Here is a 24,556-nt window from a genome sequence, read left to right as displayed (position 1 = left end):
CCCTCCATGTATTTATGTGGCTGGTAGTAATGTAGAGATTTTCAATGACTGATATCTGTTAGTTCTTCATGTCCCTGATAAAAAAAAACAACAACAACGTTGCTCATTTTACTGACAGATGAAATAAATGAGATTGTTGCTGTTGTTGTTCCATTTCTGTCCGCCTGGTGGCAGCAGACAAAGCGTGGTCAAGTGTTTTGAGCAGCATCAAAACCGTTTCCGCAATATGAATTATATAATGTTTATTAAAATTTATAAAAGACAAAATACATATATGCATAATTATACCCATGATGAAATATGCACATACAGTATAATAATATTACAGTAAAATGTGTTTACATATATAGATTTTGTTTTATACATTTAGCTAAATATTTTTGCATTAAAACTGGCAGTGGTAATTTTAAATCCCCCCCCCCCCCCCCCCCCCCCCCAAGTCCCCAAACAGGAAACCCCTCACAGTCCACATCAGGCCTCCGAGAGGACGAAGCCTCTGTAAAAGTCTTGAGAGCAGCAGCACCTTTACACCTGAGATCCACAGTTTGGAAAGGTCTCACACAGAACAACACACCTACACTAAAATATAGCTTCCAGGACTTCGTCCGGCTGCATCAGGAAGGAAAAGATGCCACGCCGAAGGTCATGCGATCTGTTGCTGCGGCATCTGTACCCTGAATGGACATGGGTAGCATGGTGATCACAGCAGTCCCAGCAAAAAGAAAAAAGAAATCCACAAAAACTTCAAAACTGTGCCACACATTTCTGCTATCACACAATAACTTCAGAAAAAAACATCCTTCTGGTCCGCTAGCATCTGTCATCACACTTAACAATTTCCCCATACATCTAATCTCAGGATATATTCGTATAGCTTGAAAGAGGTGAGTAAATAGATCCTGGACAGAGACATAGGCGACTCCCCTGGGATGATGCTAAGTCCTTCAGACTGGTGTGGTTGGTCCTGTAATGTGTCCGTCTCTGCACACTGTGGGCGGTCATGTCTGATGGTAATGATGGTAGTGGTGGTGGTGGTGGTGTTCATGGTGGTGGTGGTGCTCATGACGCTGGGCCATGGGAACCACAAACCCTGGGCTCCCAGGTGGACCTGACACCTGCTCTCTCTCCAGGTTTGGCAGCACAGAGGGCACAGGGGGTTGCTGCAGGGTTTTGGACGGGGACATGGCTTCCCTGGCTTTTGCTCTGAGGCGCTTGCTGTGACTGTATTGCAAAGGGTGCTGGTGGTAGCCAGAGGCTTGGGCTTGATGTGGCAAGTGGTACACATCCTGACCCCCATGTCCTGCTGTGCTGCCGCTGTGCAGCACGGTTTGCTGAGGTGGGTGGTAGCTGTGGCATTTAGTGGATTTTGTGGCCCCGCTAGTCCCTCCGCCTCCCTTGTAGGTTCCTTTGGGAGACTTGATGAACTGTGCACCTTTGCTCCGAGACTCTGCGGGGTTATAGCTATCGCTCATAACCTGTGAGCGACGGTGGTGGACAAATTGGGTTTCTGGTTCTTGGGAGCGCGAGCGGCTCTGGCTCTGAGAGCTCCGGCCATGAGTCTCCTGAGGTGGGAAGGGAGGGGTGGTTCCTGAATGAGAGACACATTGTCACACATATATATATATAAATATAAATATACAGCCACACAAACTGCCGTCAGAGTATTTTGAGAACATGCAGGCTAGAAATCAGAGCAAAAATTACCTTCAAATCTGGAGGTGTAGTTCTCTATACCTGCCAGGTCCAGGTAGTGATTCCTCCTCTCAGTGTTCTCATCCACACAGTAATGCTGGCCGTCAGTCGCTGGCGTCTCGTTTGTCTGTCCCCTGGAGGTAAAAGTGAGAAAAATGTCATGTTTAGTGGACAAATGGGAACCCTGGCAATTATTGAATCTGATTAATCCAAGATGGGCATTAAAATGCACAAAGACGGCAACTTCTTAGCAAAGCATACTTGCTGTGGACTGGATTGGTGTAGGAGGACAGCCGCTTGTCAGCAGGACGCCCCTCTTCCTGGTGACAGCGATCTGAATATGTAAAGTAGAAGAATCCTCACAATCAGTTCCTCTGCACCGTTACAGTTCGAAACTTGTTTTACACAAAACATAGTCCGTTCTTTTGAAGTGATCCGATTTGCATTGCCAATCTCTTTAATTGTTAATTCGTGTTTATTTTCTACAATGGTAATAATCTAAGATGTGCCAGGTCCAGAAATATAAACCAGATAACTTGAAAATGATCCCTTTCCTGTAACACTAAATGGGGAATTGACCAAGTAACAAATCTGAGTCTCTGAATCAAAGCTACGTACATGCAGAAAAAGGTCGAGCTGGTCCACAGCATCGATTCATGCCTCACGGCTGAGATGGAATGCCGTTTGTCATTTACCTGCTCCGGCCTCTTTTCTGTGACACTTGGGCTCTGGAGAGACGGTCAGTTTGACACGGAGAGTCTTGCTCTTATTGTGGCAGGAGTGATTCACAGAGGCATCCACTACGTCATAGATGGTGTGCATGAGACTGGACATGTCCTATTGTGACAGATAAAACACTTTCAGTATGGTTTTCTTTTTAGATTCACCTTAGACAGAATAGCCTGTTAACATGAAGAAGGTTGAGTTGAGACCAACAGAAAAAAAAAACACTACATATGAAAAACACACACACGTATGTACACACACACACACACACACACACACCTCTTTTGTAACTTTCCCACTGTTGTCAAAGTCATAAAGTGTGAAGATCCACTCCTGACGGTTATCATCCTCCACGGACACGTCACACTCCAAGTCCTGTGAACACAAACGTGTACTTAAACTTACAGATTATGCATAAACAGTTGAACGTCTTACATCCACACATCTGCAGTGAGGACCTTTATGTTACATCTGAGACATACTCTGGATCTGACAACAGGGGGCAGCAAAGTACATCCAATGTCATCATCATTAATGTCATAACTTAATCACAGTTATGTTTGATTATACTGATCAGTTTAAATGTTGCCTCTGGCCTGCTCAAGTAAACTAAAACTCCAACACAAAGGATCAAAAGATCTCCATAACCATGAAACATTATTAAAACTGCAAAAATAAAATTAAAAAATTTAAAAAAATAAAGTTCAAAGAAATCTGCTTAAAAACTGGACTTCTGGGATTACCAAAGACCTCAGGAGAGATGGTGAAACAGGTAGAAAGCCCTGGTCTGAGAACGTTTCAAGAGGACACAAGATAAGGTGGCTGCAGGTAAAAAAAAAAAAAGAACTGGATAGTATCTCTTTGCCACACATATTCAGAATCCTTTGTTTTGCGTGCTGAGCCCTGAGGTCAATAAAGCTGCTTAATAACCGTGTGACAGGAGAATATGTTTTGCACAATGTCAGCCTATCAATGTGCTGAGAGCCACTCAAACCTTACCAATCTTTGGCAGTGTGCCCCTGCTGTGAGCACACCCTCCCTGCACAACAGGCCGGGATCGTCACCCCTTTGTTGTGCGTTCATGCTGCACACACACCTAAAGTGCACTGTCTTACAAACGAATATGAAATGAATAATGGGGACTACGCCCATTTGCAACAATAGCGGTCGTGTAAAATCTCACATCCAGACTGATGGGTTTCTTCCCGGTGGTTTTGGTCGTGTCTCTGAGAATCTCCGGCTCGCCGTTGTCCGGGTGAAGGTAGCGCAGGTACCGATTGCAGCCATCGGCCTTCTCCGGAGGAAGGATCACTGTCAACGCAGCATGCAAAGTCAAGCCGAGGCAGAAAACAGTCGCTTCTCATGAAAGAGATTAGGATTAGGCAACACCTTCTAAATCTGCAGATTAAAATCATGCAAGCAGAAACATCTTGATATTTACTTTACTGAGATCACAGATAAACAGTTACTTTTTAAATGCTAACTGTGTATTGGATGTTCTTCTCTTGTGCAGCATCAGATCTGTTTTCTGGAGCCAAATATTCACAGATCATTTCTACACGAGTAAAAACACATCCTTCTCTACCTACCCTCTAGGGGACAGTGTTGATCTGTGAATTGTCCTTCCTTTAGGTCACCATTTGGAAACTCCTGGGGCAAGGAAACAAGTGGAGAAAGGGGAGAGAGAGAGGGGGGGGGGGGGGACAAGAGAGGGGGTCAGAGATGTAAGTGAATCTACAGTTCAGACCACAGACACAGAGAAAACAAACTAAAGCAGTTCCTACTTAGATGAAGAGGGAGAGGACGGGACGGCCAAACGCTTTGAACATCTGCACGCTTATTGTTTCAGTGTCTGGGACACAGCGACTACGACCGAAGCCAAGCTTCAAACAGACCTCTCGCATCCATCAAAAAAGACCCATAATGCACTTCATCGTCTGAGTTCTCTCTCTGAGCCAACCTGTTTACGTTCATTCTGCTGGACTCGATGAGACGGGTTTGAAGAAAGAAACCCAGAGTTTAGGAAAAGGTTTTGCTGCATTTCATCACTGAAAACTTGACCGTAAGGCATTTAGGTAATAAAAAACAACAACACACAATGAGCTATCAGCAACATGTGTGTGTTTATCTTGAATAGAGAGCAATCGCCAGATGGAAATTTCCATGATCGGATGGGACTGATTAAATACACATCGCCATTTCCATAAAACAAAAGCAGGGGAAATGGGGGGGGGGGGGGGGGTTCTCCCTGTCATATGTGAGTAATCTATAGTGTGCATAAAACAGAACCACGATGTATAACCCCAACACATGTGTGCAAAGACACACACACACACACACAATGAAAAGCAACAAGGTGTCACGCGCGTGCACACACACACACATACGCACACACGCTCAGCCATTCTTTAATTACAACTGGATTGTGGAAACAATGACAGTTAAGTTCAGCAGCGGCCTAAGCCACAAGTATTTAAACAACAAATGATTCATCTTATTTACGTCACTCTCGGCCCTCTGAGCTGCTCCACACACACTTTGAAATAAAATCCCACCAGATTGAATCAGTGCCCCCCCCCCAAACGAGACAAATAAAAAACAGATAGATGCAAAACACAAAACAAAAGAACTCCGTGTACCTTCAGTAGAGCTGAGGGTCAAGTCAGAATCTGAACATCTGCATGCGTTTAGGTGAACAAGCCCCCCCCCTTCCCTTCGCCTTCCCCTTCCCCTTCCCCTTCCCCTTCCCCTCTTTCTGAGCCTAATGACACCGCCAGGGTCTGTGGTTCTATTTAACAATCTCAGAACCTGTGATTACTCCTCACTTCAGAGGATGATACCTCCAGTCTCTAATCTGGCCCTGACCTTCACTGCTGATGAGGGGGGGATCCGGCTGAGTGTCAGGGTCAAGGCTCGGACGCCCTCTAAATTGGCCGCCAGAGACAGAAAAGAGCAAAGGAATCTGAGTCTTAGGGAAAGAGGAGGCAAACGGGAGAGGGGGGCAGGAAGTACGTAAATGAAAGGAATAAAGAAATCTGAAAGTGCCGGGAAGGAATGATAAGAAGAACAAAGAGGAGAGAAGCAGAGGAGACTGTGGTTTGTAAAAGAAAAAACATGGTCTCCCCGTGGGTTACAGTCCCTGGGTGCTCAGTGGGCGGGGTGGAGGTGGATTTTTATTTATTCTGGGAGGCTTTTGGGAAAGGTGGAGACAACTGGTGCCACTCCCTGGGTCCTAAACAAGCATCGGTCTTTAATCGCCAAATACGCAGGCCTGCTAGTCAGACGTGTGTGTGTGTGTGTTTCCATCTTTTGTGGTCTCTGCAGCCAAGTCGTTGTTTACTTTCTGCACCGGACGCTTTAATCTCTCTGCTTTGTGCCACAGTCGCTTAATGAAGGGCAGTGAGTGAGGAGGAAGGAGTTCACACTGACACGCTGAGGAGCATCAAAGAACCACCGACTCCTTCTCATCCTCGCTCCCGGGAGGGAGCAGCGTGAGGTATGAGCACCTCCAGATAAAAGCAGGATCCAGTGTCAAAGATAATGAAACAAATCAATCAACCAGCCGCCACCAGCGAGCGCCGTCTCCTAATTAAAACGCAGATGTCAGCAGACACGTTGCAGACTGCAAGAGGAAGGCAATGGCGGTCCTCGCGTTGAACACATGGCTTTTCTCGCCATCCGCCACCTCCTTGCTCATTACATCCATAGGGGGGGAACTAATGAGAGAGAAGGCTGGTTCTGACCGCAGTCTGCAGTTAATGTCTAAACACATGGCATCTCCATCCACATCGCCCACGGTGTCGGGCCCAAGTCTGCAGGCCACATGTGTAATTAAAGTTCTGCTTTCTGGCATCCAGCAGCTCTCATTCTTTCACTTAACGATCACACAACTGCTCTGCAGACGATGCAAGCGTGTTGGCATTTCTGAAGCGTTTCCGCCCAGCGCTGCACACCTGTAAGCCAAAAAATATCTGCGTCTCCACAGCATCAAGTACGGGGATGACAAACGGAAAGCCACATAGATGTGGGACAGGCCCTTCAGCTCGAGTGACAAGGAAATGTTTTAGACCTCGGTTTGTCTTTTAAGAAAAAAAAAAAACCTGCGTTGGAAATATGCAGCGACTGTTTGGTGTAAACCGGTTCTGTCTCCCAGACACCGCGACATGAGAGACGTGTGTGATGTTTAGTTCCTGTTTAAGGCAGCGGTTCTGCCAAGCTTCCCTAAAGCCTCAGACGCCTGCCAGACTTTTATGTGGGATAGGGTAACCAGGAGTAGCTTATATAGCTCCTTACCAGGTGACATCAGACATCCCCCCCCACCCCCCAACCCCCCAGCCTACCACCCATCCTCCTGCTGGAAAACACTGCATGCCTTTGTTCTCCCTACGCCATCTCCAGCTCAGCCCCTAAAATAGACCGACACGCGCTTCTTTAAACCCATTCTTCAAACTATACGACGCACAAGTGGTTTTGAAAAGCGCAAAAAAACAGGGGAAAGCTAACATTGTTGACACAATTCCTCTGGCCTCAGGTAATGAAACGTGGAAATCAAAGTGCGAATACACGATTGAAAGTTTAAAAAAAAACAAGAACAGGGTGGTGCCTGAATACTATAAATTTGAAACTGCGTGGTTTTCAACTTTACGCACCTATTTTCACACACAGACGGAATTAGTTTACGCACAGTTTGCGCGTTTAATACAAATCAAGAGCGAGGCGCCTGCGCTTTCTACTGTTCTTTGTCCAAACTAAGATTAACAGTCTCCCTTATTTCCTTAATTGGATGCAGACGGTGTCTTGAGAGACACATTGAGATCCTAACAGTTAGAGCTCAACAGGATTTGCACAGATTCTAGAAACACAATTTCACCTGGGACCGACACTTGGGAGGGCGCCACAGGAAAAACCTTGACGACCACCAGTCGAGCAGCGTTGCAACTCCCACTTGGCCAGTAATTAGGTATGATTGTGGGATTCCCAAGTGATGGGAATGTGGATTTAGCAGAATTAATATAAAGAGAGGAACGCCAGCTCGTAAACAAACTGCAATACTCTTTACCGCAGAATGAAACTGGAGAGAGAGAGCGTGGGGCCATTGAGAAATAAAAGCCCTCCATTCCAGAAGAAGCCAACCTGGCCTTGACTCAAAACCAGATGTGAGCGGTTATACTGAAAAGCGGCAGCGTGAAATAAAGGGGATGAAGGGGTGCAAAGAGGGGGGGGGGGGGGGGGGGGGGCTGGGGCGGAAATCATGAGGAGTTGCACAACTTCTCTCTCTTCTCTTGCAAGACAGTAAAAGAACAATATGTGAACAGAATCAGGACTCAGCTTTCAGTCCAAGTCAGAGACAAATGGCTTCATCTAATCCTGCGTGGCGATCAATAAAACAAAAAGTATTGTGCATAAGGTTGGACTTGACCATGATCGATCGATAGAAAGACGAGTTAAAAGCTCGCCTTTGTGACTTCGTTTCAAACTGTGCACTCTTATTGCTATTGAGGGACTGTCATAAGCAGAGAAATGGAAAGATTAGCCTATAAAAACCCACAGCCTAGACTTTTTAATCCTCGCCATTTCCAGACAGCAGAGACCCAACACTGCAGATTAACTTGGGTATTTTGTTTATATATCACGGTGCCAGGGCATATCTTTCTATGAATGGAAATGAGATCAGAATGCTATAGCCTTTCATCTGAACTGGCCCCTTGTGGCCAAGACGGCCCTTTCAAGGTAGCGGCACTCTCTCTTAGGTCAAACAGGAGGCAAGACTTGTCCCTTGGCGGGACATGAATCACCGGGGCGAAGCCTCTTTGCTGCTTGTGTAACAACAGCTGTGGTGAGAGACGAGCATACTTGGCTGCGTATGTAAGAGACACATGTAAATCACCAAAAGTCACCCTCTCCCCTTCAATCAGGAGCGACTAGACCCCGCACATCCACTCGATCACTCATCCCTCCGTCCCTTTGATTATGACCTGCTGGATGGCGTAAACACAGATTAGCATCACTGGCTGTCCACCCTGCATCTGTCACCGGCGCTGTAATCACCGTGCCTTTTATTAATGCGGGCTTTGATAGGAGCCTGATGTAATGCCCTGCCCTCCGCTCAGCTGTCACACAGGCGGCTACTGTAAAGGCTTGGAAACCACGCGTTTCCTACCAGTGACTAATATCAGGCGCACGAATCTGAGCTTAGCTACGTTGATTTGATTATGGAGGGAGTAGAATTAAATAAGTAGTCACATGAAAGACAAAAACTCAAAATGTGTGTCATGATTCTCTAATTTAACATCGCAAAAATGAAATTAAGCGCACACACACTCGCGCACGCGCACACACACACACATTATGACTGCACCATGGACAATAATGGTGCTTTAAAGCTGATGATATAAAACTGTAAGTGAACGAAAACTACCATAATTTTCACACTTTTTGTCATCAACAAAGCGTTTCCCAGCACAATATAACGCTACTTCATATGTTCTGTTAACTAACAATCCAAAACCCACATGCATCCAGTTAACAGTCAAACGTACGGTGGCCAGGGAATGTCTCACTAAATATACTTTATAAATCTATGACATTACTCTATCAACATTTTAGCAAACAATATGATTTCAAAAGACTAATTGATCCTTTTTTTTTTTTACATTAAATATACACCGCAACATCAGGCAGACAGGACAGGACATACACAGTCAGGATTTCCAACAGCCGAGCACAGCCTGAAAAACAAGAAAGAAGTGAGTGTGAGGTGCCAGAATATCAAAGCTGGTTTGGGACGGGCGGTTAGACTCAAACGGGATGTTCCTCTGTTTCTGGCCTTTATGTGAAATTCTGTACGCTCCGGCGCAGGATCCTGGCTCTTACGCCTGGGCCAATGAGGAGCGCGCCCCGGGCCGATAAAGCTAAGGGGATTTGTTCCACATTCCACAGGCCCTTTAAACAACATACTGGATCTCAGAATGCCAGGTAGTGGCTGAGGTGGCTTCAGCACCGATCCCATTATGTTCCAAAGCAACTCCACCTCTCATGCAGTCAGGCAATCAGTCTCCACGAGTGTCCAAGGCGACAGGCGTTTGAAAGTTATCTGCTGCAATGAGCTCACACGGCAAGGGATTTAGCATAAATCAACTCTTCACTCTTCGTCAGCTGCAGCTGCAGTGAACAAGTTTTGCAGACAACGCATGTCGGCTCGCTCACTTCCACCTGGAAGGGCGCTCCTCGCATCAGGACGAGTCGGGTTGCAGCTGTCCGTCCAGTCCTGAAATGTCAGTTATAATAGTTCTCACCTGTGAGATAACAACCAACGCCACTGTTTTCACTGCTCATTTCGTTAAGCCGTGAGGGATTTTGAGTCACCGCTTTGAAAGCCAGGATTGGCAGTTCATAGGGGCGAGGCTCTGCGGTTGGAGTGCTGGTGGAGCAGCAGGCGTGACAATGCTCCTGTGGGTGATTGAGAAATGTCAACAAACCATGGCGGCGTGGGACAGCTGTGCGCCGGCGTGGAAGAGCAGCAGCACCGAAGATGCTTTAAATGTCGCGCTTCTCAACCTCCTTGATGCGATTAACACCAAACCCATGTCGGATTCAGCAACGCAACTCGGACGTGCTGCAACAATGTTGCTATGAATGGGACAGGATGCTAAGTGGCTAAAGTTTTATTGAAATGTCCATTGCTTTATTTATAGAAGGCTGCATTAATCCCTCTAGTTGCTTTACAAGTACATATAAATACCTTTTAGCCGTTTATACATATATTTATACCTTATTCCTATAAGCTATTTAAAACGATTGAACTACGTTAGCGAGTTATTGTGACTGTTAATCCATTCGTTTGAACTACTTCAACTACAAATCCATTACTCTAATACTCAGTTACTCAAACTATCTTCAAAGTTTGTTTTCGTTTTACCCGCCTACTATAAAGTATTTATAAGCAACGCTTTCTGCAGGCTATTCTTTAGTTACAGTTTGTCAAACCTGAACTTTGTCACCCCTTCCTAACAGCAACCCAATTGAGTCTAACCATTCTTGTTATTTACGCAATTATTTTAAATTCCTTTAACTGACACTAATTGTGATGCAAATTCTAGCTTCATAACCGACAGTCGTTTCACTTAAATGCCCCACGAGGTGATTTGACTCAGGTCGAAAAGCTTGAACATTAGAAATGTAATTCCTGAAGAATATTTTTGTTGATGCTTCACCTGTAGTTTTCATTTACCATCCTTCATTAGCACCTGTCATGCACATGCAAAGAGAATTCAGAATCTTTTTAGAACTTGGCTCTGCTCATCAGCTAGTCACAGTTGAATAGGATAGCAAGGCACCTTTGCTGTTAGCCTATCGTCTTGCAGCTATCCTTTTCCCCTCTGCTTCATTAATGCTACTGTTATGTGTGTCACTCCACGTCCCCACCACCACCCAATCTTCGAACGTTCACCTGCTTCATTATATCTATCAGCCTCATCAGTCTCAGCAAAGTCATCAGCCGCCACCACCACCACCAGCAGCAGCAGCAGCAGTGCGTGAACTTATGTGCCTTATTTCCAGCCCCAGTCTGGTGTAAACAACAACATGAATGCATAACAAGGGTCTGAATTGTTCTATGCCTGAGAGAGCGGCAAAGATAATGCAATAACAAATAAAGAAAATTGGACATCTGTCTAAACACAAGATGGAAAGGCAGGATGTGGTTTGTGCAGCCCACAACCAAATTACTTAAAAAGCAGTAAGAAGCAGTAAACAGCTAAGTCAAAGAAGAAGGTCACCTTTATATAACAAAAAACATCTTCAAATGGGGGCGACAGCTCGAAAATGGAACTACATACCAGACTAGTATCCATGAAACACGGACGGTAAATACTTGTTCAGTCATATTAATCCATTCTTTACAAAGCGTTGCTCGACACACGTGCAAGATCCAGATCCTACAGTGTTTTTCTCATGCCTCTTTTGCAGAGGGGATGTTCTGCAGTTATTTAGCTCAGTGGAAATAGAAACACTCTGTATGAAAAGTTTTTTATATCTGCCTGCATATATTCTATAATTCTGTTTTCTTTTAAAGCCTTTTTATACATGCAGTTTGATCTTGCAGTAGATACATATTTTCAGTGTGTGTGTGTGAGAGAGACCCATACAGCTTTCTCTGAAAAACTGGCCTAGTATGTTTCATTTGGACCTAAACTCTATTTTTCCCCAAAAAGGGTGTGATCCACTTTGTGTGAAACATGAAGACAAGAGAAACAAGAACAAAAAGGCAAGAGTAGTGAGCGCTGGCGACACATCCGGGGTGTACTCCGCTTCTCGCCCGTAGCCAGTTGGGATAGACTCCAGCAACACCCGTGACCAGCAAGGCGGATAAAGCGGCTTTAGACGAGACGATTGAGGTTGGTCAATGCCAAGTGTTTTCCCGAGGATTCCTAAAAATACAGTCCTGCTGGTGTCAGGATGACGAAGAGACTCCACAATCCTGTGAACACTTGAAGGGAGCCTGCATACGTGAAATGGATGATTGCTAAGGGGCCGCTAGCGGTGATGCAGTAGTACATAACAGGAGCAACTTCCCATGAAATGGGGACAAAGATGAAAGCTGGAGAGCAACAAATGAGGTGTGGAGAAGGGAAAGAAGCACACGGGCAAATCAACAGCAGAATCATTCAAAGCGCATTCATGCTTCTGTTGAATTATTCTCAAAGAAAATTACTGGTCATAAAAAAAGGAAAAGGATAAGCGGGTATGCATTTGATGAATTGCTTCGGATAGCGTAGCTTCAAGGCAAGAATTTTCAAGCCTCGTGGTCCAAACCATAAAATATATGATTATGACACGTTGCAGAAATATGCCAAGTGGAGATTGTGAGGCCCAAATCGATGAGACTGAAACATCTGAGCTTCTCCCTCAAAGACTGAAACTGCCATGTGCGCACTTAAGTGGCCCGACAGACAGGCTGTGTGTGTGTGTGTGTGTGTGAAACACTGTTCCCCAGTGTGGAATTCTGCAACGTAATTCATCCATGGCACAAGTGGAGATCAAAAGGCTACGGTGCAGAGGGTAACTCAGCAGAGCGCACAGAGAGCTGCTGATTTCAAACCGTGCCTGTGAGGCGATACGGAGTGAGTATGAATATTTAAACATGAGCTAAATGAAGCGAGCCCGACTGCTTTTATATTCATATTATCAGGTATAAAGCCACAGCCAAGATGCAAGTTGTGTTTCTGGAGGCAGTCTTAAAAGTATGACAGAGTTTATCAATGTCTGATAAAAAAAAAAAAAAAAGTGATTGAAATACAATTTCTGCCTCAAAAGCAAGAAGGTGTGGATGCGTAACACTTGAAACATTAGATTCTCAGAAGCAGACAGAATGACGCGGTTCTCAAATTTGAACGCACTTTAGATAATTAAAGAGAAACATTTCACAGAGCTACAATATCTGAGAACATTTAACTTATCAGGTTCGTGGTATTTCCTTCCTCTCTCTCTCTCTCTCTCTCTCTCTCTCTCTTGGCAGTGGGCGTGGCAGAAGACGGATCGGCTGAATGGAGCAGACACACCTGTGACCCATTGTCCCATCACCTTCAAATTCCGGCTCACCTGATTATTGCTATTGTCTCCCGTGCCAGACCTGCATTGTCCATGTTCTCTGTGAAACAGGTCTGTTCTCTTCTGACCGAAGGTTGCACGGGAATGACTAAATAACTAAACTAAACCGTGCTAAACTAAACTATAACTTCTAATTGGACGTCCCAGCCAACTTTTTGCTGATGATCCATATCACCATGTGGACGGTGTAAATCCAATTAGGGGGGGAATGAGCTGATGAGCTGCTTGGCGGAGGTCTGCGCTCGCTGAGTGCTTTTCTATTTTTTTGTGTGAAGCAGATGTCTCTGAAAGTCTCTCAGTGAGGGGAGGGGAGGGGAGGGGGGCAGGCATCTCAAGGAGAACTGCTGTTTATTTGAAATGAGCCTTTAGGTAAACATGTTACATGGCACACAGGGCCAGGTCAGCGTTTGAAGTGGATGGGGCTCAGGAAAGAAACTGGGGGGGGGGGGGTAAAGAAGGCTGCCTTCAGAGGAAATGGAAACAGTGGCCTCTTTCAGCGCCGTTTCATCCTCTCCCTCCCTTTCTGTCACATGTACAAACAGCACAAAGGGTGTTTGGGTGTGTAAACACGCCATTGCAGAGTGAGATAACTGCTACATTCTTTTGTTTCCCTGCTGAACACACATAGAATTGTTCCGCAATCATTCCTTCCCTAAATTAAATTCCCCTGAAGGAATTATGACCCCCGTGACAAAAATAAACCGCTTCCTTTCAATGGAGACCCATTGAGGGTTTGGATGACTGGAACAGGCTTGAGTAACAAAAGCAAGTTTGCAGCCATTCCCCATTGGAGAGGAATGTGATGTGCAGGAGGAGGGCCCGGGCCGGGCCAGCGCTCTCTGCAGAGTCCAGATCCACGCTTTGAAGCTGCGAGTGCTTTTCAACAGCTAACCACTTTCAGATGGGACCGTGGCGTTTTATGAGCTGAGTAATAGCGATACCTACATATGTGCAGGCCTGGGGTCCCAAACAGGGAGGCTGAGCTCAGAACAGAGGAAAAGATGCCTAACTCCTCAGGGGTCCGGGGGGCGGGGGGGGGGGGGGGGGTTGATAAATCTTATGCTATGCCATTCTGTATATAAAATGTCAAGACAGAAAGATGGCTATTGTGTAACATTTCTTTCCCTATGAACACGGTTCTGCTGTAAATTCCACATTTTTTAAGGTTCTTGAGCATCAACTGAAATGAATGGCACTGCCTCCTTCTAGAGGAAGCACCCTAAATCATGGCTAAGGATACCTGGAGTATTTAAAGTACTCTAAGCAGAAGATCTATATGGAGAAAATATCACGCCGTCAAAACACATCATCACAAGGTTGCAGCAACAATGCAAGCAGCTCTGTGTGCCCTCCGCTGGGCTTTTTTTAAAGCATACAGGAAGTCAGGGTTTGTGGTGTTTGGTGTTTCGCTCTCCAGTTTCAGACCTAGCAGGGCGTCAGGTTCAGGAATGTGGATCAAGGATGAAGTTTCAGGGGTTATTCCAAAAGCTTCTTTCCTTTTTTTTTTTTGAAAGAACATAGAAAGTGAAAGTTATTTACTGAAGGACTCTGAAGAAATTAACAAAATGCCAGAACGTCACAGTTCTCTTTGAACGCTAATGGATCTTTCTAGTTTTTAGATGGGCGACAGGCTGAGAAGTATTCACATTTATGTTCTAAGATGGAGTTCTTAGAACATAAATGTGTACTGCACATTCTTAGTTAGTTTCCCTTATATTTGAATTGTGGAATATATGTTGACCTTCGTGCAGTTCGTGGAGACAATCTCAACTTTCCACTTTCCACTTCATAGAATAACAAAGAGGGATCCCTGTGTCCATCCTCTTTATGCAAACAGGCAATCGGCAGATATTCAGAAACATATTATAACTGAAATGCCTCTTCTCACCATGTTTAAGAATTTGAAGCTTCCTGTTTCCTCCTCTAGCTCCTCAGAATGAACAGCTCTGACTGGAAATGTAATCTAAACAACGTGATCAATTAACAATGGCTGTAATGACAGCGTATAATAACAACACCAACAACCAGGACTGAAACAAATATGATATTCCCCTGGATGCTCTAAGACTTGCAAAATGAAGCCCACTTGGAAAAGAGCAAAAGCTTTCTAAGGGGCGGGGGGGTTGATGTGGAAACATACCTTACACACTAAAATGTAATAACCTTTGAGTCTCCCGGTGTTTTACTTGGCTGGGAGAAGCTTGAGATCAAACACAGACTTGGATCCAGCAGCCTTTGCCAAAAATGTCAGTGCTAAGCGCTGGGCTCCAGCTTCAGGTATGTTCTTTCTCCAGGCAACGTTAACCCTTGGTGCTGACTGCCCCAAACAGAACACCAGGACACGGACCAGAGAAGGGAGGCCTCTGACCACGCACCTCCACGTCATTTACTGTCACTGTATGGGCTCAGGGTAGGAAGTTCATCTTATTCACAGCCAGCTGCGTGATTGGCTGCAAGCCTGTCGTGCAACGCTACATTGGATCTTCTGAAGCACGCGAGCGGGGCTCTCATAAATATCATGAAAAGCAGCGACTTCAAAGCGGCAACGATGGGACTGAGATAACGCCGAAGGCGACAGAGCTTCAATCTGTGCATCTGCAGATGAGCGTTCCGACAACAAAGAAAAGACAGTGGACTGCCGTTCACCTTGTCTAAATATGGACCGTTCCCCTTTGAGCCGTGAGAGAAGTGTGTGCACGAGAAGCTGCCTCTTTAAAAGCAGACGACTGAAAAGCTTCTGCGTCTTGTTGGAACAGTTATTTTCAACGGGTAAGTAAAACAGGCATAACTACATACGTGCTCATATTGTTGCTAGAAGCCACTCCTGTGTCTGTAGCGTAAACACGAGGCTACAGCTTGGAGATGCTTAGCTTGGCAGGAAGAGCCCTACATTGGGAAACAGCTCGGCCGGCTCGGCCCAACGATGATGAAATCTGCACCCCGAAGCTCACTGACTGACACTCTGTGTTTCCTTCTTCCTTCATAGGGGGGGGGAATCGATCTTGGCAGGAAGTGGTGACTTCCTTAAACAAACAAAATATAATGTTATGAGCTTTACCGAGCGCTCACTCCAAAAACAGCCCAGCATTAGAACAATGCCAGGGGCTCCATTTGTGTGTGTGTGTGTGTGGGGGGGGGGGGGGGGTTCAGGTGCTTATCAGATATATGGAATTTGATCCAAGAAGATCGGTTTAAGTAAACACAACACACAAGCTTGTAACAGGAAGGATACGCGACGCAGGATGTTACAACTCCCATTCATGCAGAGCTTTTTTTTTTAACCTGCATTCTGGACCGCTGTGTCAGAATGCCTGCTGTGCCACAAGACGATTGGTTCATTCGTTCATCCTCTTAACCGCTTTGTCCGTTACCGGGCCGTGCTGGAGCCTATCCCAGCGGTCAACGGGTGAGGGGCCGGGTTACACCCTGGACAAGCCGCCAGTTCATCGCAGGGCCACACACAGAAAGACAAACATTCACTCACGGACAGTTTTTAGTGTAACCAATTGGGCTAATTTGCTAATTTGTGGGGGGAAGCTGAAGAACCCGGAGAGAACCCACGCAGGCACGGGGAGAACATGGAAACTCCTCACAGCCCTTTGTGTCGACAAAGGGCCGAATCAGAACCCTCCTATAAGTCATGGTTTTAATCATTACCACGTAAACATGTGCATTACACAGACTAGAATATAATAAACAGGAGGAAACCGGAGACCTTGGAGAGAGCCCACATGGACACGGAGAGAACAAGTCTAATAATTATCGAGCTCTGAGTAAGAAAGTGATTAAGTTTGAGCAGAATAATCAATTCCTTGATTTTAGGATTGCCAACTGGGGAGAATGAGCAAACGGCCTCTGGTTTTCTGCGTGGCGTGTGAGGCGGCTTCTGATTCCCCCTGACGTCCAGAGAGGGCTCGTTCCTTTCATGAGTGCAGGTCACGGGGGAGTTGAAGTGAGAACGTGTGCAGCAGACTCCTTCAAAAACACTTCAGGCTGAATAAATATCCTCAGAAAAATAAACATTTAATGTGTGAGTGGTGATCTAATGCCACACAACCTCCTCTCTGCCTCTCAGTCAGTCATTGACTCACAAAAACGCAGACAAGAAGTGACGGAGGAGTGGACGCTCGCTCACAGGTGAGTCCCTGAAAGAAATCCCACATGAAGGGTAAAACAAGCGTCCCACACTTGTGAGGAGCAACAGCGCCAACCGGGGCGAAGGTGTTTGCTCTGACGGAGAAGCGAATATTTGTTCTTGACAAATGCTAACTATAAAAACAAGCCTAAAGAGAGGGGCGTGACTTACTTGTTTAACAGCTGCTAGAAGTTAAAATAGAATAAAAGCGATATCAACATTCAGCTGAACAATGAAGTGGAGGCAGATGAGGCTTTCCATTACCCCCCCCCCCCTCGCCAATACCTTTACAACCCCTTAAATGTCTCCCCCCGTGAAATAAAAAAAACACAAGCTCAAACACCCCTTCTCCTCCCTCTCCTCTTTTCCTCTCCCACCCCATTTCCACCACAGCCCCCTCCTCCCCGCTCCAGGATTTTGCTGTACAAACCAGGAACAGATGTCTGCCAGGGCTGTGCTGAAAGACCCCGCTGTTCTGGATGCCAGCCACATGCTTTTCATTCAGAGATGAAGGCTCACAGTTCTCCTTCTTGAGGAGCCAATTTAAAAGAGAAAAAAAAAAAAAGAGGTGGAAAAAAACAAACTCTGCGAATGCCTTCAAGTCGCTTCAAAAGCGGTACATATATGAGCACACCTTTTTGTCTCTTTTCCACCATGTACTGCTCCCTGCAAGCGACAGCCCCCCCCCGCCCCCGCCCCCCCTTTTTTTTGTAGATGTAAGAGAAGTTGGATGTGAAAAAGTAAGGAGATGCTGCTGATAAGAATATTTCTTGAAAGAATCCTTCAAGCTTCATAACTGTATCAAGTACACACCTGTGTAAAACATAAGAGAAACAACCTTGTGTACTGGGAAAAAAAATGATATAGTACGTCATTTAGGGTCAGAGCCATTACTCAGATATCCCAGCCTCAAATCTAAATCAAATACAGCTCACTCAACTTTACCCATGGTAAAGATGCTCAAACATAACATCCATTTTGTAGCAGGATCACCAAATTGGGATTTATATATATGTGGGGGGAAAGTTTTATTCAGAGATTCCAAATGAATGTTAGAAAAAACATTAGCTTATGGTTATTTTAGTGAGCTGCTTGGGAACGCTGCTCTTAAACTCAATTTATTACGGAGGGGTGAGGCGCTACGTAACTCTCCAAAAAGTCCAAATAAATTTGCGTCTCTGAGTTTTTTGGCACATCATTATATCCAACAGAATTCCTAACACAACCTTTTTTTTTTTTTGAAGTGGAATATTATTATTAAGTGGATTTAAAAAAAACCATTGTTGTTGTGGAATTTAAGATGTTGACAGACTGTGAGAAGTTAAGACACAAAAGCTGCTCCTGAAAGTTTGAATTGTTCCGTCATTGGGGTGGTTTATGCCGATTGATGATCCGATCAGTGCGCGTGAAAACACTTATTCTGAAATTTCGGTACAACCCGTCCTTACTGCGCATGTCTGTGACAAAAGGGCGGTCTGGAGGATATAGTGCAGCTCCATTTGGAAGAGATAACGCAGCGTAACAGCGCACACGGGGAAAACGCACGGAATAATGCTGAATATTCATCATCATCATCACGTTGCAAGCAGGAAAGGGCGGAGCGATGTTTGGTTTACAACGGAAATCGCCACGGCTTCTTCTTTTACTACTATTTCCGGTATATTTGGTAAAATTGCTCATGTCCTAATCGGATCAATATTTTTTAGGGTCCATGAACACAGTGCATCCGATCATAATTTTAATCTGAACTCTGATCGGATTAAAGAAATTGTCTGCGGATCCATTCATGTCTGTTCGAAGCTCCAGAATGAAGAGCTCTGGTTGTGTGTTTGAGGCTCTTGTGTTTGCAGAGGTGAGCCGAAGCTTCCACTAATGGAAGCAGGTAGATAAGAGCAGACGCCTCACATCTGGATGTCGGATGCCACTTTGCAGCAATATCAGAGCTGAAACGTGTCTTCAGATCTTTTGTTATTGCTTACTATATTGTGGTAAAGCTTTCATAATGAGTAGAAAACGACTGCGTCATTGAGGAGATTCATCGAGCTAAACAAGTTTGGAACTTGTTTTGGGTTTTTTCCTGAGCCCATCCCCGAGGATGGAAAAAGGGGGATAGAGGGGTAAGCGTTTGGAGGCTCCGCTGATATCAGAGCCCTTTTATAACTCCCAGCTCCGCGCTTTGAAGTCTCAGCCAGAGACAGCTCAGGAATCCTGCCCCCCCCCCCCCCTATTTAACAATGAGGAGGGGGATGGTCAGCGCTAAACAGCACGTTTGGGGCCAATCTCCTCCTGGACCAAATCATAACTACAGTCTGTGCTGTTCATCAACCAGGACTGAGTGGAGACGCTGCTATCTGCTGAGAGCCAAACACTCAGGAGGAGGAAATGTGGCTGAAGTTGATATTTAAGTGTCAAACCGTCGCAAGAAATGACATACATGCTACGGGTCTCTTTGACTTTGGACTGTTTAAGCTTGCTCTAATGTCCGGACATCGAAGAAGATCGGAGACGGCATCTATCTTTCGTCAACTTATTTTCACAATGACCTATAATCATTTTTGATCCATAATATGGAGAAAATACTGAGAGATGCTCATTAAAACTTCCAGAAGAATAAGTTTTCAAATATTGAAATGTTTGGTCCAACTTTGTCCAAAGCTTAAAAGAAAAAGGTCAATTGGCAAAAAATAATCCTTAATACCATAATGTTGGATGAATGGAGGAATAAAATCATTTCATTGGAGAAGCTGGAATGAGAACTTTTGTATTTTTAATTCAAAAGTCACCTGGTTTTGTGTCAGTTGACCGGTCAAAAAAAAAAAAAAAAACATCCAATCACTTTATCTCCAGTTTGTCTCCAGCGAGCTCATCGTCACCTCGGGGTGTAGAAACGTTGCTTCAGATAATGGTACACACACATTACAGCAACACACACACAGTAGCAAGCGCCTGAACAAACTTATTTTCGGTTTTGTTCGCATCCTGTCATTGGAGCCTGCCACAAAGCAGGGAAAAAAGAAAACGAGTGTTGGGTGAGTTAAAGGCAAGATAAATCACAAGCGTGACTTTGATAGGAGTGAGGGCGGGGCCCAGCCATACTAATACGTGCCATACTTATGCCTTTGGTGGTTTCCCTTCAGGGGAGTGTGAGCTCAAGACTCCTGTGAAGCAGAGTAACGTTCTCTTTTAATTTGCCACGAGTGGGTGGGTTTATTACCCCGATATAACCTATAACTCTTCCACTATTACAACCACCCACCTCCCACATTGTCAGTGCCTCGGCGTGAACTTCCAGCAGTGTCTGTCTGCGAGCCTGTGGTCTCTCAGAAGGATACGCTAATTGAAGTGATGTAAAGTTCTGCCACCGAGGGCAGCTCACTGGCATCGACTCGAGAACGGGAGGGGGGGGGGGGGGGACGAAGGCCAGCTGCCACAAGGGCAAACTTCATATCCCTCAATATGAGAGAGAGAGAGAAAATACCTTTACATCCAATGTGTGTGTGTGAGTGTGTGTGTGTGTGTGTGTGTGTGTATGTGTGTGTGAGTGGCTGTCATAACCCCATCCAATGATGCTGGCAGGGGAATAAGCGCTGACGTGACAGAAAGAACAACTAACTCTGAAGGAGACGTGTATTTCTTCACGCATGTAGGCGGCTACGGTTTCTCCTGGTCTCAAATCACCTTTGGAAACTGACACACTCATTTTCTCAGCAAATGCAAACACACACGCTCCTCACATAACGCATCTTACTCACGTAAAGCTGTTATACCATTTAAAAAAATAACAGGAAAATGTGGAACTGTGCCATTAAAACAATCAAATTCTTTCATGTTTTTAATTTTATCTTTAGCCAGCATTCAAATAATGTCCTTTTTCAGATATTTCCACATAGTCTTCCAAGATATTAAGGAAAAACTATAGTCCACTCTTTATTTAATTGTGATCATCAAAGGGGAAGGAGAAAAAGGGGCTGATTTTATTTCTGAGATTGATGTTTTTAAGTGAACGTAAACTCAAAATAAAGGCAAGATGCTCCATACCTGCATGTTCTTCGGCTTGTGATCCGAGGCGCTGTACCGCTCGCATTCCTCCATCCCTCTCCGGAGGAAGGCGTTCACCACAAAGCTGTCTCCTGAGACAAGGGACACAGGGACACAACACGTCGATCAGCAGGGGACAGCCCGAGCAGCTCGTCTGTTACACAGTGAGATGCGCGCTCACCTTCAGGGCTCTCTCTGCGCTTACACGCTGCAGGTCCATCAGAAGCAGTGACGCAAAACACAGAATAGTTTAGTAAGATGATTATTTTTACAAATCAAACATAATAATCATTTCACATTTAGCTGCAGCATTTCTTACCATGTTTTGACTGAAGTTTGCCCATTTTAAGCCCTTCTCCTCTAGATCAATGAAGATTCTGCACGACCGGACAAGGATTACGCAGTTACTGACTCAACATGGTCACATTGTGGAAACTCCCGATTCTTTCACCGGCGGGTCATTGATTAAATGGTCGTTGAAGGGTTAATCGCGTCTGTGCAGGAGCCAGATAAACGCGTGTAGCTGATGCGTGAGGGAGACGCGGCAGAGTCTGTCTGCCTCCGGGATTCCCTTCAGTCCAACTGACTGGGAGCACCCTGAACGCCGCACAGATCAGGACGCGCCTGTCAAGCCGGACAGGATGCAGACGGTGCTTCCGGCTCGCGCCTTTACAAAATAAAATACTGCATCGACATTCTTTACAATAAACAGTTACAATAACGTGAAATAAGGAAGACTTATGCGCTGCATTCAATGGTTTTATTAAGGGTGGAAAAAACACTTTCTTGCTCTAATGTCTGTCCAACAATGCATTTCAAAGCAATTTCGCAACAATTAATAAAAAAAATACATATAATGTATTTAGAGACTATTGCAAACTACTCAGAAAATGAAACACTAATAATAAAGGAGGGGATGTAAATAGATATAGAATATTACATAATTACAATGACAACAACAGCCGTGATGACAATAATACCAATGATAGTCCTGAGGAGAAAACAGATAGTCATGTCCATCAGTAAAATAATAAATAATAAATATTACATAAACAAGTATAAATATTATTCGATGCGTTTATTCTGTTTTTATTTTTTATTGATTTTTTGACATTGTGAGATAGAGTTTTCTTTTCTCATCATTTTACTTGTGCACCACCTGATGTCGTGCATAATGAGCATGAAGTTAATAAGGCGTTCCACTCATTTGAACATCACTCATAAGATTTTTGGATTCCGAAAGAAAGACTTGTTTTTTGGTGTGGATCCAGATCGAGGAGGCGTCAGACGAATAATCCCAGGGATTATGACTTCATGATAAAGGAGTCAAGGGTTAATGGTGTATTACCATTAGGTTAGCGTTGTCTGAGTCCGGATCGTTTCTCCTTGCCTCACACTACTTTTGTTTTGAAAATGACATTTACATATTTTCTGGATATGCTGTGTTGAACTTGACGAACTGAGAACTGGTTTGGCAGCTCGGCGTTGCGCGTAAAGACGCGTTCTTCCTTGGAGCACTTTTCATTCATGCTTTTACGAGTAGTTTAGATGTCGATGACACTTCGAATCATTTTGATTTCATTGATTTCACGAGGATCATTTAATCTAACACCATATGGTGATGTTCAAAAATAGACTCTTAGTCTAAACAGTTAATTTAATATGTCCTAAGGCTTTTGTGTTCATATATGAAGCAGAGTTACATTTATTTAATTCATACGGGGCAAGACGATGCTGCCTGGAGTACTGTGGGTCAAAGACAGAGACAAAGAGGCGGAGGAGGAGGATGGATGCATCAGCAACGAGAGAAGAAGGATTGAGAGTAGGGACTTTGAATGTTGGGACGATGACGGAAGAAGCTTGAGAGCTGGTTGACATGATGATGAGGAGGAAAGGTGGATGTGCTGTGTGTCCAGGAGACCATGTGGAGCAGGATCCAAGTTGTTTTTTAACGGAGGAGATGGGAAGAGGAATGGAGGAGAGGAGAGGAGTGTTCTAGAGGTGAATCGAGTGTGGGACCGAGCAGTTTAAAGGATTATTAGCTTTCTTATTAACTAATGATAATTATGCTGCTTATCTGAGTCCATACAGTGGTATATTAAAATGTCCATAATATTGTAGGTTTGTGCCTTACTTGTCCCAAAATACTTCAATAGATTGTTTTTCAAGGAAGTGCGTGCAGACATCAAAGGCAGTTTTATAGTCTGTTTTCCTTTTGCAACGTGTCAAAGTACAGCGTGGAACAAATGTCAAAGGTTATTATTGTCCATTCGCTCAAGGAAACCTGTTAGAAGCGCAGATGCAATGTTTGGTAAATACGCTGCACAAATGACATTCAAAGGATCAGAGATTATACCCTTTGATCGTTTTATTATGAAGACCTAAGGTGTGATTATACCGATTAAGTCAATCACTCGCACACTCCGGCGTGCGTGCTGTCATTTATCATTTATCACTTCATCAGAGCTCTGCCTGCCGGAACGGAATTAGACATATACTCTCTGCTAGTGGAGGAGCGTCTATGGGAGGGGTGAGGCACTATATCATAGTGTCCCAGTTTCACTGCCACACCATGATGGATGCGCAGGGCATCACTCTCCCAGTCAATCACAGACAGGACTCTCAGATCAGCCTCTGTGGTTGACAGGACGAGCTACATTAGCATAGCTCATTGATGGCAGCTTTCTTTGATCTCACTCGCCCGCCGTATACCTAATTATCTTTATGCAGCCTGCCTCCCAGGATTCTACCTCTTTACAAGGCGTCTCTCCTTAATCCTCTTTCTTGTACTCCTGATTAAATGGATGATACACATATGGAATGCGAGACAGAAAAAAAAAAAAAGCCTCAGAGCTCAAGTAAGAAGTAACTATTTGAGATTCAGGATAGTTCAGACCTGGCCTGTGTTGCTTGGTTCATCCCCAGAGGTTTGTCATGCCGTGTGAAGCACACATATCCTGGGTGTCGTGTTTATTTGTACAGATTACGTGGATCATGATGTTAACAACCATCTTAAAAACCACATGTGAGCCATAGTCTCTTTAAAGGTTAGGATACATCAGTGATTTTAGAAATGATAGGTTTGCTTTGCTTTGAACCGGGAGCCTCAACAACAGCTGAGAGGATAAACAGACTTGTTTTGTGTGGAGTGTTTCTACGTTTACAATCTGCTTGAATTTGCAATAAAAGGCCTTTAACAATAAATCTTTCTACTTTTCTGCACGACACTCTTCTCCTTGATTGCCTTTCAGCAGCTGCTTGGTTTGGACCGACTACAGTCAAAAGAGCCTCCAGACAGAGTAATTATGGCTTTATTTATACCACCCCCACCCTGCCACTTTCCCTATCGTCCTTTTT

At 44.7% G+C, this 24,556-nt stretch overlaps 1 protein-coding gene across 1 annotated transcript; it reads right to left on the bottom strand.

Moving 5' to 3' along the window:
* Window positions 1-462: 462 nt before the first annotated feature.
* nkd2b (NKD inhibitor of WNT signaling pathway 2b) lies at window positions 463-21,543 on the bottom strand. Its single transcript, XM_068760333.1, has 10 exons — window positions 21,519-21,543; window positions 21,381-21,407; window positions 21,200-21,291; window positions 4,008-4,068; window positions 3,602-3,729; window positions 2,698-2,793; window positions 2,388-2,529; window positions 1,954-2,026; window positions 1,705-1,826; window positions 463-1,588 (listed from the first exon to the last, which is right to left on the bottom strand). Exons 1-10 carry the CDS (start codon window positions 21,541-21,543, stop codon window positions 999-1,001), a joined length of 1,356 nt encoding a protein of 451 aa, XP_068616434.1. The 3' UTR covers window positions 463-998.
* Window positions 21,544-24,556: the final 3,013 nt, after the last annotated feature.

This window comes from Brachionichthys hirsutus, chromosome 3 (assembly GCF_040956055.1).
Source record: "Brachionichthys hirsutus isolate HB-005 chromosome 3, CSIRO-AGI_Bhir_v1, whole genome shotgun sequence".
Classification (NCBI taxonomy): domain Eukaryota; kingdom Metazoa; phylum Chordata; class Actinopteri; order Lophiiformes; family Brachionichthyidae; genus Brachionichthys; species Brachionichthys hirsutus.
The sequence above is the reverse complement of the archived record's forward strand: the minus strand, read 5'-3'. Positions and strand labels throughout refer to the sequence as shown.

What these genes read in the sequence shown, in the direction of transcription:
- nkd2b (XM_068760333.1), bottom strand. Translation starts at nt 21,543, where the DNA reads ATGGGCAAACTTCAGTCAAAACATG. An exon ending in CAAACTTCAGTCAAAACATG is followed by an intron (nt 21,408 to 21,518) that starts GTAAGAAATGCT and finishes ATGGACCTGCAG; the next exon opens with CGTGTAAGCGCAGAGAGAGC. An exon ending in GTGGGAAAGTTACAAAAGAG is followed by an intron (nt 2,530 to 2,697) that starts GTGTGTGTGTGT and finishes CTGTCACAATAG; the next exon opens with GACATGTCCAGTCTCATGCA.